This window comes from Ziziphus jujuba, chromosome 6, assembly GCF_031755915.1.
Source record: "Ziziphus jujuba cultivar Dongzao chromosome 6, ASM3175591v1".
Taxonomy (NCBI): domain Eukaryota; kingdom Viridiplantae; phylum Streptophyta; class Magnoliopsida; order Rosales; family Rhamnaceae; genus Ziziphus; species Ziziphus jujuba.
Window position 1 is genome coordinate 27280136 of NC_083384.1, and position 12627 is coordinate 27292762.

At 32.6% G+C, this 12627-nt stretch overlaps 2 protein-coding genes across 2 annotated transcripts; one reads left to right on the top strand and one right to left on the bottom strand.

Moving 5' to 3' along the window:
- The first annotated feature begins 244 nt into the window (after positions 1 to 244).
- On the top strand, positions 245 to 5786 carry LOC107429960 (uncharacterized). Its single transcript, XM_016040743.3, has 9 exons — positions 245 to 760; positions 1117 to 1317; positions 1419 to 1541; positions 1650 to 1687; positions 1815 to 1911; positions 2055 to 4367; positions 4604 to 4741; positions 4955 to 5064; positions 5205 to 5786. Exons 1-9 carry the CDS (start codon positions 683 to 685, stop codon positions 5443 to 5445), a joined length of 3339 nt encoding a protein of 1112 aa, XP_015896229.3. The 5' UTR covers positions 245 to 682; the 3' UTR covers positions 5446 to 5786.
- Positions 5787 to 8092: 2306 nt separating this feature from the next.
- On the bottom strand, positions 8093 to 9436 carry LOC107429945 (protein LURP-one-related 11). The gene is made up of 3 exons (XM_048463646.2): positions 9023 to 9436; positions 8669 to 8899; positions 8093 to 8530 (listed from the first exon to the last, which is right to left on the bottom strand). The coding sequence occupies exons 1-3, from the start codon at positions 9290 to 9292 to the stop codon at positions 8396 to 8398; spliced, it is 636 nt and encodes a 211-aa protein (XP_048319603.2). The 5' UTR covers positions 9293 to 9436; the 3' UTR covers positions 8093 to 8395.
- Between the last annotated feature and the right edge of the window lie 3191 nt (positions 9437 to 12627).

Sequence of the window (12627 nt, forward strand, 5' to 3'; positions counted from 1 at the left end):
AAAAAGTTAGATAAAATAATATACTTTCTTTGAAAGTATTACCTAAAATAGTAGAAGGGCATGTTTGTCAATACTTACTGACAATACAGAGACCATTATAAAAATTAATAAAACTGATATTTTCACCTAATTATTATTATTTTTTTAAATTACCCAAATTATTTATAACAGAAGAAGCTTCTTATACAATATATATTTTTGTCTTCATATATATATAAAAAAATTTATTTAATTTTTCAAAAAAAATGAAAAAAATGAAAAAATTAAAACCAAGTGTCATCCCCTCTTTCTAAGAAGACTGTTACAAAGAAAGAGAGCAGAGAGAAAAGCTCTTCAGATCTACTAGTTTCTTTTTTGTTATCTTCTTCTTCTCGATTATCTAAAAACTCAGCTCCCCGAGTTTGCCACGGTCCAAACTTCTTTGAGACTCAGTTGAACTCGGTTGCTAAAGCTTGCATTTGATCAAAACCATATCAAATCTCATCTCTCTGTTTCTACTCTGTTTTTGCTCTGTTTTTTTTGAGCCAATGAGCTGAAAGCTCGGTGCTTGATCGCTTTGTTTGCATCGGTCTGGTCTGTTTCTTGTAGAATCGGTATGTCCCGGCGGTTTTCACCGGAGCTCCGGTGAGTTCCGGTGAGAGTTCTGGCGAAAGCTTGTGTTTGTTTTTACTAGAACAGTAAAATGTTCAAGTCGGCGAGATGGAGGAGCGAGAAGAACAGGATCAAAGCGGTTTACAAATTGCAGTTCCATGCAACTCAGGTAGACTCACTCTCTCGGCTTCTTAATTCAATCTATATTCTCGTTTTTGTCAATTGGGTTTTGTTTGGTTTCTGAGAAAATGCTGGAGATGGAAAGCTATAATGGGTTCTTTTAGTTTTTTTTTTTTTTTTATCTTATTTCAACGTTTAAGACCTGAGAAAATTAGAAAAAAAGCCACTAAATTTTGGCATTGCTTTGGTGGGCTGAGACATTCTGGTCTTGAAACACTAAACGGTGTAAATGAGAAGCCGAAATTTTCTTTCCCTTTTTCTTTCATTTTCTAGGCAACCAAACGGAGTGACTGGCATTGTAATGGAAAAGAACAATTTGAGCCGAGTTTCATTATGTGATTTCAGGTGCCACAATTGGGTGTCGATGCATTGGCAATATCTGTGATTCCGGCAGATGTGGGAAAGCCAACTTTGAAGTTGGATAAGGCTACGATTCAAAATGGGACCTGTCGGTGGGAAAATCCCGTCTATGAAACAGTTAAATTCTTCAGGGAACCAAGAACCGGGAAGATCAGTGAGAGAATATACCACTTCATTGTTTCAACTGTACGGAATTTTTGCTGAGTTAATCCATTTCTGGGTTTCAAGTTGTTGTGCTTGTTTTTCTTGTATGTAATTCAGTTTTATGTTGGGTTTTTTTTTTATAGGGATCTGAGAAAGCTGGTGTGCTTGGGGAGATCTCAATTGATTTTGCTGATTATGCTGAGGCTAATAAGGCTTCGACTATATCTCTTCCTCTTAAGAATTCAAAGTCAAATGCAGTTTTGCATGTTAGTACTCTTTCTCTTGTTCGAATTTCCCATTTGTCTGGTTGTTAATTTTTTTGTTTTGCTTACCATTATAATGATGATTGCTTTGTCTTATTTGTTTATGAACAGGTTTTGATTCAAAGGCTTCAGGCAAATGTTGATCAGAGGTATATATGAATATCATAGTTTTTTTGTCCCGTCCGTGAAGTTCATATGAGTTTGCTTTTCCATGATTACTTTTTTTTTTTTTTTTTTTTTTTCTTTTTTTGGGCTTTTGTTGGAGAAATTTTACAGAGATGTGGAAGAGTTTGAGGATATAAAAGTTAAACCCCATGAAAGGACCTTAAGGACCCACTTAAGCAATGGTGACTCAGACGATAACATTATGACTGTAAGTTGCATTCCATCTTGACAAATAGTGCAATTCAAGTTCCTTTTATTTCTTGTTTCAGCATTCAATTTGTAAACCATTTGGTTGCAAGAAAGACTTTCTTATACCATGAGGGAATGGGTAATTTTTGTTTTCTCTTACAGGATGGCCCAATCAATAAAACTTCCCACATTGCTGAATTGAATGGTAACCACAGAGCATCCAGTGGATCTGACATTACATTGTCAAGTTCGGACAGCAGCTCTGGACTTAATACTCCACGAGAAAATGGAGTGAGAAACTTTAATGTCCATCAGGAACCTTCTAGCTATCTTCTGGTGCCTCATAGACCAGCAGTATACAGCTCAACGATCCATGAAGAGAATCAAGGATCACAATGGGAGTGGTCTGGAGATTCGGATCATGGAGTAAGTACAGATGATTCAACAAATGATTCACACAACACCCTTCTAAGAGAAGGGTCTCAACAAGCTTCTGATATTGAGATTGAAAGGCTCAAGGCTGAGCTTGCTGCTTATGCTAGACAAGTAGATGTTTCAGAGTTGGAATTGCAAACTCTACGGAAACAGATAGTAAAAGAAAGCAAAAGGGGGCAGGATCTCTCTAAAGAAGTCATTGGATTGAAAGAGGAAAGAAATGCACTCAAAGAAGAATGTGAGAGGCTTAAATCCTTTAAAAATCGTATTGATGATGCGAAATTTAGAAACAGATTGCAGGTGGAAGGTGGGGACCTCCGGTCTCTTCTTGAAGAAATCAGACAAGAATTGAATTATGAGAAGGACCTGAATGCCAATCTAAGGTTACAGCTTCAGAAGACGCAGGAATCGAATGCTGAGCTGATGCTTGCTGTAGGAGACCTAGAGGAAATGTTGGAGCAGAAGAATGGGGAAATATCCAATCTAACAGAATCCAAGGAGGATGCCATAGAGTCCAAGAAAACATTTGCAAAATGCAAGAAAGACGAGGATGAAGAGCAAAAGGCGCTGGAGGAACTAGTCAAGGAGCACAGAAATACTAATGAAACATCTTTGATGGAGCAGAGAATCATAGACCTCTATAGCCAAATCGAGATCTATAGAAGAGACAAAGATGAGCTCGAGATGCAGATGGAGCAGCTTGCACTTGACTATGAGATATTGAAGCAGGAAAACCACGATATCTCATATAAACTAGAACAAAGCCAACTTCAAGAACAGCTGAAGATGCAGTATGAATGCTCATCTCCCTTAAATGAACTTGAATCCCATATTGAGAACTTGGAAAAAGAGCTCAGTATGCAGTCCAAAGAATTTTCTGATTCTTTGGTTACCATAAAAAAACTTGAGTCCCATAGTGAGAACTTGGAAAAAGAGCTCAGTATGCGGTCGAAAGAATTTTCTGATTCATTGGTTACCATAAAAGAACTTGAGTCGCATATCAAAAGTTTGGAGGAGGAATTAGAGAAGCAGGCACAAGGGTTTGAAGCTGATCTTGAAGCTCTTACAAATGCCAAAGTTGAGCAAGAGCAAAGAGCAATTCGAGCAGAGGAAGCATTAAGAAAGACGAGATGGAAAAATGCTAATACAGCTGAAAAACTGCAGGAAGAATTTAGAAGGCTCTCCATGCAAATGGCATCAACATTTGATGCAAATGAGAAGGTGGCTATGAAAGCGATGGCTGAAGCTGGTGAGCTGCGCGTGCAGAAAAGCCAACTAGAGGACACACTCCAGAAAACTAAGGAAGAGCTCGAGGGAGTTAGGGATGAATATGAAGCAAAATTGCTAGAGCTTTCCAATCAAATAGATGAGAAAACCAGTCAGATGGAACAGATGTCATTGGAAATTGCCAATAAGTCCGAGCAGCTTGAACATCAAATGAAGCAGAAGGAAGAAATCACTGGGGCTCTCTCGCAGGAGATCTTACAGCTCAAAGCTGAGATTGAGAGAATTACGGCAAAGAACAATTGCATTTCTGAGCTATCAAAACAAAACAAAAATTTGACGGCTCAGTTAGAAGACATGGAGAGCAATGTTAAGAAGACTGAGATGCTGCTACAGAAAGGAGACATGGAAAGAAATGAGTTGGTAAGTACAATTGCTTTGGTGAAGAAGGAAGCAGAGAAGTCATTGGAGGAGTTGAATAGATTGAGGCACCTCAAAGATGAAAAGGAGGCCAAAATCGAACTCTTACAATCTGAGTTGGAAAAACTTAAAACTCAATATGATGACTTGAAACATTCTTTGTTTGAGGATGAGGCAGAGAAAGAAAAACTTAGAAAGCAGGTATTCCAGCTGAAGAGTGATCTGAAAAAGAAAGAAGATGCTTTAACCAGCATTGAGAAGAAGCACAAGGATAGCAATGGACGTGCAGCAATTTCTGATGGAACTAAAACTGCTCTGAAAAATAACAAATCTGTCCCAGTTGTTCGCGGTCCAAAAGAAGTTATTAATCTGAAGGAGAAAATAAAATTGCTCGAGGTAGAATTTTATTTGAATATGCTATTCATAAATCATGTTGTCAAAACAGTTGTATCATTAGTGGTTTTTCTAGGAAGAGTTACAATGGACAAAGTCCCATGTGGCTAGGAGGATCTGTATAGTCTTCTCCTAGTATAATCCAAATTGCAACATAATTGTCGTCTCTTCAACTTGAAATCGAATCGATATAAACGAGTCATGCTGTTACTAAATACTCCCCTGTTTTGGTCTTGCAGGGACAGATAAAATTGAAAGAAGCTGCATTGGAAACCTCAGCTACTTCATTTTTACAGAAGGAAAAGGATCTCCAGAACAAAATCGAAGAGCTAGAGAGTCGAGTGGAGGAACTCAATCAGAATAGTGCATTTCAACAGGTCAGCAACGTGCTTATACTCAAAAGTTGGATCTTGTAAAATGTTACTTATTGGTGGTATTTACTCTTTAATGGATCATATGATGGATTAATCAAACAGTTGAAACTACTACCAAAAATTTTTATGGCATAAAAGAAATCAGAATATTATTTTCTTAGACATGCTCATTCTAAATTCACATTGTCAACCTTACAGCAATTTTTTATCTTGCAGGTAACTCCAAATAATGACATTCTTGAAGAAATGAGAAGCGCATCCGAACATTTGAGCACTACAGAATTCCCGTGCAAAGATAATGGGAATACAATCTCATTAACCAAGAGGTAAGTCATGAGAATATGATCATTTTTACCAAGTTGGTATTTAATTCTAGTTTTGCTCATGGTTGCTTGTTTTTATTAAAAATATATTCCCTTTATATAGCAAGTTGTATAATTATCTTTTGATTTATTTTCCATATCAGTAATGAGGTTTCAGAAGAGGAAGGTTCGAAGGCCTCCACTTTAGATGACGGAAACAGCAAACACGATGATTTACTTAACGAGTTAGAATTGCTGAAGGAGAGGAACAACTCAATGGAATGTGAGCTAAAGGAGATGCAACAGAGATATTCAGAAATAAGTCTCAAATTTGCTGAAGTTGAAGGTGAAAGACAAAAGCTCGTAATGACAGTTCGCTACCTAAAAAATTCCAGGAAGAACTAATAACTCTTTCATGATACACTAGAAATCTATATACCATGTATAGTTGAATCAACTGGGTTTATATACCCACATGGAAATCCCAAATGTGAAGTTCCATTGGAGTCAAATAAATTAGTATGCAAAAGGGAAAAATATGCTTTTTTCTTTTTCTTTTCTTTTCTTTTTTTTTTTTCCTCCTTCCTGCAAATGCTATATATCTGCCCAATTACAGGTTTACCTAGTTCTCAATTGCAGTACATGTTGTTCAGTTGTCCAGTCCATGCTCTTTTTGTAATTGTTTTTTGAAGAGCTTGTTATTATATGTGAAACTAAAATCATTAATATATTCTTTTATTTTCATAGCTTGTAAGTTCTTTGACTTTGTACATTTCTTAGTTTTTACCTCATTGAATTCTGTTATGATCTGCAGGTACTTGAATATCTTACATTTGTTGAACTTATAGTAAAAGCCAATTATCAACATCTTTACACTCTGTGTATAGTCTGTAAAGTTATTTTCTCAGCTTCGAAGTTCTTTCACTTTATACGTTTCTTTGTTTTTACCTCATTTAATTATGTCATGATCTGCAGGTATTTAATTGTCTTACGTATGTTGAACTTATAGTAAAAGCTAAATATCAACATCTTTACACTGTGTATAGTCTGTACACTTTTATAGCCCTTTTTTTCTTGTGGTTTTCAGACATCCTATGGTCTGGAAGTTTGTGAAAAAATTGTACCACAAGTCAATTATTTCCATTGAAATTTGTTTGGCGTTTTTCTAACTTTTTTGTCACCTAAGTCAAAAGTTAATTTTGTAAGAATAAAGTTAATGAACATTTTCAATTAGGGTCTTATTTTACTTATAGTTTGTAGCCATCTAGTGTGTTGTTAAATAATATAAACAATTTAAGATATCATTTCATAACCTGTTTAGTGTTTTTTATGTTGTTTGTGTTTGTTTCTATTAAATTGTGCATAGATTATTTACTTCAATTGTTTGTTAGTAGTAGTTAGAATTTATAAACATATCAATTACTTTTAACACTAATTGGAAAAAAAAAAATTAAACCAACTCAAATTCAAATTATGTTTCATTTAGTATTTATGTTTTCTTTGTTTTCCTAAATTAAATTTATAGTTAATTGAGATGTTTAATTAGCAATAGCTACCACTAACAAATAATTAAAGTATATAAACTATAAACAAAAAAAACAAACACGTTAACAAAATAATCACATAATTTTTTATTTTACATTCGGTTCATGTAAAAAGAAAAAAACAAAACAAAAAACATACTCATTACAACAATTCTTTAATGGCGTATTTTATGGTAAAACTATTGGACCAAGCTCACGAATATAGTTCACACTTGTTGCTTAACAAAATTTTAAACTGCAAACACAAGGAAGATGAGTTCCACGTATCAAAATATTCTACCAAAGCCATCTTGGGCATTGAATGAGTACATCTAGCACGTATAAATTATGAACCCAACTGCTACCAGCTTTTAAGATGAGTCTGATAGCTCTGCTGGTTTGAGCATCATTATCCATGCCAATAGAGCGTCGGTTCGATCGGATGGGATGAGGCTAGGGGAAAGCAATAAAAATATAAAAACTATTACTAACTTCTAATTGCTTGTGCACCATTGAATGTGGTCAAGAACGCTCCACGGATGGAATGTATTCGCTACTGCTTATACTTTTTTGGGACACATTAGATTGGATGCTCAAACCGTCATAATTTGGTCCAAAAGACACGTGGTATGTCTTATACTCAGGACAACTTCGACATCGGACGCTAAACTTATCAAGAATAATCATAATTGCAACAGTGTGACACCTTTAATATCATCTATCACAAACAGGCAATGGTTCATTGACTCTTGATTTTCCAATATGCTCACCACAGAAATTAATCCGCGTGGTTGGAAATTTCAAATTTGTACTCATTTAGAATTTTTTAACTAATTAATTAATTAATTAATTATTTTTTGTGAACAATTGATGTAGATCAGTAGGATATGACAACCCTTTCTGTCAAGAGGACAACTGAGTCTGAGGCAACCTCTGGTCTATATTGTCCACATTTTAAACAACCTTCTTACCCACCTTGCTATTTGCTAATTGGCTACACCTTTTGGGGATGTTTCATCAATTTTCCTCCAAGCAATTGCTTCCTGGTATTGTAAAAAAAAAAAAAAAAGATCTTTGGTCCAGAATCAAAACACATGGGTTGAAGCAACAAAATCTTCTGTTATCTTTGGTCCAGATCTCTACATATATGCTGCTTCTATTTTTATACTAAAATATGAAATTACAGCTGTGCTTCTCTGACAAATCAAGTTCATGGATTGTATTGTCTAGGATTCTGGTTTTTGAAATTTGGAGTTAATATAAACAAGGTTTTACATGGTGGTGAAATCAAAGGCCAACTTTTATTGATAAAAATTGCAGCATAATTGGAAAATTATTTCATCTAGTAAATAAAGATTTTCAGAAACAATTCTAGAAAAACCAGATCTCAAAACCACATATAGGAAGCAAACAGCCCACAACCTTCTAGTCCCGTGGTTAAGTGGGAGAGTTATGACTAGATCACAGGTAGGCAAAAGACAACAACATGTAGGAAGCAAACAAACCGTCAAAATTGACATGGGAAAACATTGGGAAAAAGTAACTTTGATTCAGTGTGTATTATATGATTCCGGAACACAAATTGTACAAAGATTGAACAACCACTCTGCATCATCTATTTACATAATATGCCTCAAAATCATGTTAAAAGTCTCACACAAAAAAACAAAAACAAAAACAAAAATAAAAATAATAATCCTCGATCTAATTCACTCTGCACTAAGGGTTAGTCACAAAATTTTGCACAATTTTTTTTTTTTTTTTTTTTTGGGTGCAAGAAAGTTTGTGTGTTTATGGCTACCAAGATTACTTTCTAGAAGTTTAAGAAGATTTTAGATTTTTCTCCTTATTAATCCATAAACAGTCACAAGAGCCATGATAAGAGAATGATCCATCTGAGTCTCCATCACCATAGTCAAAACATCATCTCCCAATACTACTCCTGAAGACAATTGCTTTCTCTTTGCCTGCACAAAACCCAATTCACAGATCAATCTCAGTTTCTATGTATTATTATTATTATTATTTTTTGTTTAATATTGAAATTGAACTCCAAAGAAAAAAATAAATAAATAAAGGGTTAGATCTAGAAAAATTCTAATTACCTCTGCAACAAGTTTTCCTTCACTGTCTATAATTCTGAGTGCTGATTTACCAGCCAAGCCTTCTAGTCTGTAGTAAACTGCTTGACCATTATCAGACTTAACAGCAATTTTACATGACAGATCTTTCCCAAAAACCTTGCAACCTTTTCTCACTTGAAACAATGGCTTATCACCATTTGATTTTGATCCATTGCTCTCATATCCCTCCCATTTTTGGATCACTGACAATTTCTGCAAAAACATAGCAACAAAAAAGGTTAATTAATTAAACACTTTCCTTTTTTTTTGTTTCTTTTTTCTTTTTTTTGAAAATTTACAATCTTGAACAAGATTCATTAATTATCAAAAACTTACCTTTCTAAGTATAGTGAAAAGAACTTTTCCTCTCAGATCCATCAGATAGACTTCATTGCTGTTCTTTTGGTCATAGTTATCAATACGATAGACGATATCTCCATTCTCATTGTAGACAGTACATCCATTTCCTTGCATCAAAAGTGACTTCATCCAAATAGTGAATGTTTCTTTCTTTGAAGTTGTACAAGAAGAAGAAGAAGAACTTGAAGAAGTAGTAGAAGAAGAAGAATCAAGGGATGTGAGAAGGAGGGGATGAACTTTGGCCATTTATTCAGAGATGAACAAAAAGCTTGGTCCGGTTTAATTGTTGAGAGAGTGTATAGAGAGAGACTAGAGAAAGGTCTTCTTGTGGCTTTTGGTTGGTCGAAGATGCTTGTTGTGAGACACAAGCAGAGTGTCCTGTTTATATATATACAACTATATCGTAATTAATAACTCAAATTTTTTAAAGCCAAAACTTTGGGAGATAAAAATAATTAAAAAAAACCCATATAAAAAATGGGACTTTGGGATTACAAATTTTATTATTTTGGTCATACATGAATTCATTCACGTTTTAGGTATGAATAAGGGAATCTTGATGTATATGAGAATTACTTTATACAAGGTCTGTGTATATATATATATATATATATATATAATGTTCTTCGTTTTTTGACTTCTTCTAGAGTTACAAAATACTTAAATTAAAGTAGTAAATTAGGGGGAAAAAAAGAAAAAAAAATGATGGGTTCAGGGTAGGGGATATATATATATTTTTTTGAAGAATATAAATTTTCCCATTATTTTGAAGGTGTAGATCATTAGATGCCAAGGAAAACAGGGACAAATAACATTTTTTTTTTCCGGTTAAGTATAAAGTCAATAATTTAATTAAAGTATTTTTTTTTCAAAAATATAATGAAGTATTTTAAAAAATATATTTTTGCTTCAAAAAGTAAGGAAACCATGATTTGATTTTATTTGGAGTAATCAAGAGTACTTATCTGTTAAGATGACGACCTATTTGGGCCAGGTTGGCTACAAGGACCAAAGAGGGACCTTGTCTCTTCATTTTGTCCTTCATATACAGGAACAATCAAACCCCACTATAAATGCTTATTATTTATATAAGAAGACAGGAACAATTTCATAAAGAGGATATATATATATATATATATATATATATATATATATATATATATATATATATATATATATATATATATAGAGAGAGAGAGAGAGAGAGAGAGAGAGAGAGGGTGTTTTTATGATTAGGATCATCTGTGACTAGGGATAAAACAAATGCTATTTTAAAAAAAAAATAATAACATCAGTTTATTCAGTATGTATGAGAGAAAAGTCTATACTATTTAGGATTTTTTTTAAAATAATGTCTATTTTTTTCTTGTGTATATCCGGATGATCTTGACAATAGAAGGACTCTCTGTGTATATATATATATATATATATATATGTCATGCCTATTGCCTATTGGTGGTAATTTAAATTGAGTTTAATTTTTTGGAAATATTTATGATACTGAAATCGAAAATATTGTTGTGGTGTGGAATGGGGGAACGTATGGTCCATAGGGCAAGTCATTTTTGTTGTGAAATTGAATTAAATTTGATGTTGAGAAGCACGAAAAAAGAGAAAATTTGGGGAGCAGGAGAGAAGCATAATGTTGCCTTGTTACACATGTATTAAAAGTGGTCTCTGTTACTCAAACTGGACTGATCTGGATGACCTTACAGAAAAAATAGCCTGTGGGACAGTTCAATAACAAAATTATTTATTTTTTTTTTTGAAAAAAATTTTAAATCGTCTCAATTTAATATTAAAAAATAATAATAAAAAGAAGCGTTATAGGAATGTTTTTATTTTTTGGTTCTTTTTCCAATTTATGTTTTCTTTAGAAGATGGTGATTAATTTAGTCAAAAAGTTATTTGGAGGTGACATACAATATGTTTGCCCTTAGAATATTGCTGCTGAAATTGAAGGAATATATACCTTTAATTAAAATTGGTTTGATCAAGTATCAGAAACAAAAGACAGAGGAATAAAAAATGATTAGAATCAGAAAAAAAATAAAATAATTGGATTTGGAGGAAAGATCAAATAAATTAATTGGTGATCTATGTATAAAATGAGATATGTCTCTGTTTTTGTTTGTTGTTTATAGACTGGTCAGATATGATAATTCATGTGTAAAGGCATATATACATACATATATACGATCATATAGAAATGTGTGTATATACATATTAATATAACAATATATACTGAATTACGCTGTGAAATATTATACACATTTTGACTTCTTACTTCTATTAAAAAAGTATAAATTTATACAATATATATATAGTCCAACAGCTAGGAAGATGAAGGGGAACTTTCAATTTCTGAGAAGCTAATTCTTTATAACATGTTTTATTCAGAATCTGACTTTTCTTGATATATTTTAAAAGGTTTGATGTGATAGAGGACAGAGTTATACAATAAAAAAAAAAAATATATATATATATATATATATATGTTTATGTGTATGTATGTATATTGATGATCATAAGGACAAGCGTTTAACATGCATTCGAAGGAATATAATATTTATGGTTAATTAATTAGATGGACTGCTTAATTACTCTGCAAATTAATTCCTTAATCTCTACGTTATACCTCTTTTATTACTATATAGTTTGCGCGTGCAGAAAAATTATTTTATGGGCTCTTAATTACACCACATTTATCTTGAAACCAATTTTAATTTAAGAAATCAATATCAAAACTAGTACTCCTTCAAAAAAAAAAAAATCAGAATTTGATTGGTAGTAGTCATGCTTTTGAATCATTCTAATGATAATATTATTTAATTACCTAACAGGGCTAAACATGTAATGATGGATTATATAGAAACTTCCATATCCATGTTCGTAAGTGTTTGACTAAAAACAATTACTGCATATAGGAAGGACGAAGACTTTGGATCTCATTGGACAATAAGTATGCAATTGCTTGCTATAAGTGTCTGGATATTCTAAATTTTCTAGGATTCAGTTAAGCACACCACGTTTTAAACCTCCTGTACTTGTATCTAATCTATACTGCTATTGTATCTAATTATCAATCTTATATATCATACTTGTAGACTTGGATATCCGGGGAGGAAATATGGACACTTAAATATACAGTTCACACCATGAATAATGTCATTATATATGTGTATACAATGTATGTGTTCATTATATTACCCAAAAAAAAAAAAAAAAAGAAATTGTATGTATTTATTATTTTTTATCAGGAGGATTACACCATATTGGATTGAACTATTTTAAAAAAATAAAATGTTTAATAATATTTAAGTAAATAAAAATCTATAATAACTTCGGGTCAATGATTTTTCAATTTTAATAAATAAAAGATAATTATGTGATAAATGTTAAAAGTTACTAAGTCTATTTAAGATTTTATATTTGAATTTAAATATTAATTATCATTTTATCTAATATTAAGTGTTTATTACATAAGAATTCTTTATTTACTAAATAAGGAATTCTCTAACAAAAGAATTACTGCATGTATAATCATTTTTCTGTTATTTTTTTTAATAGTTTTGGATGGT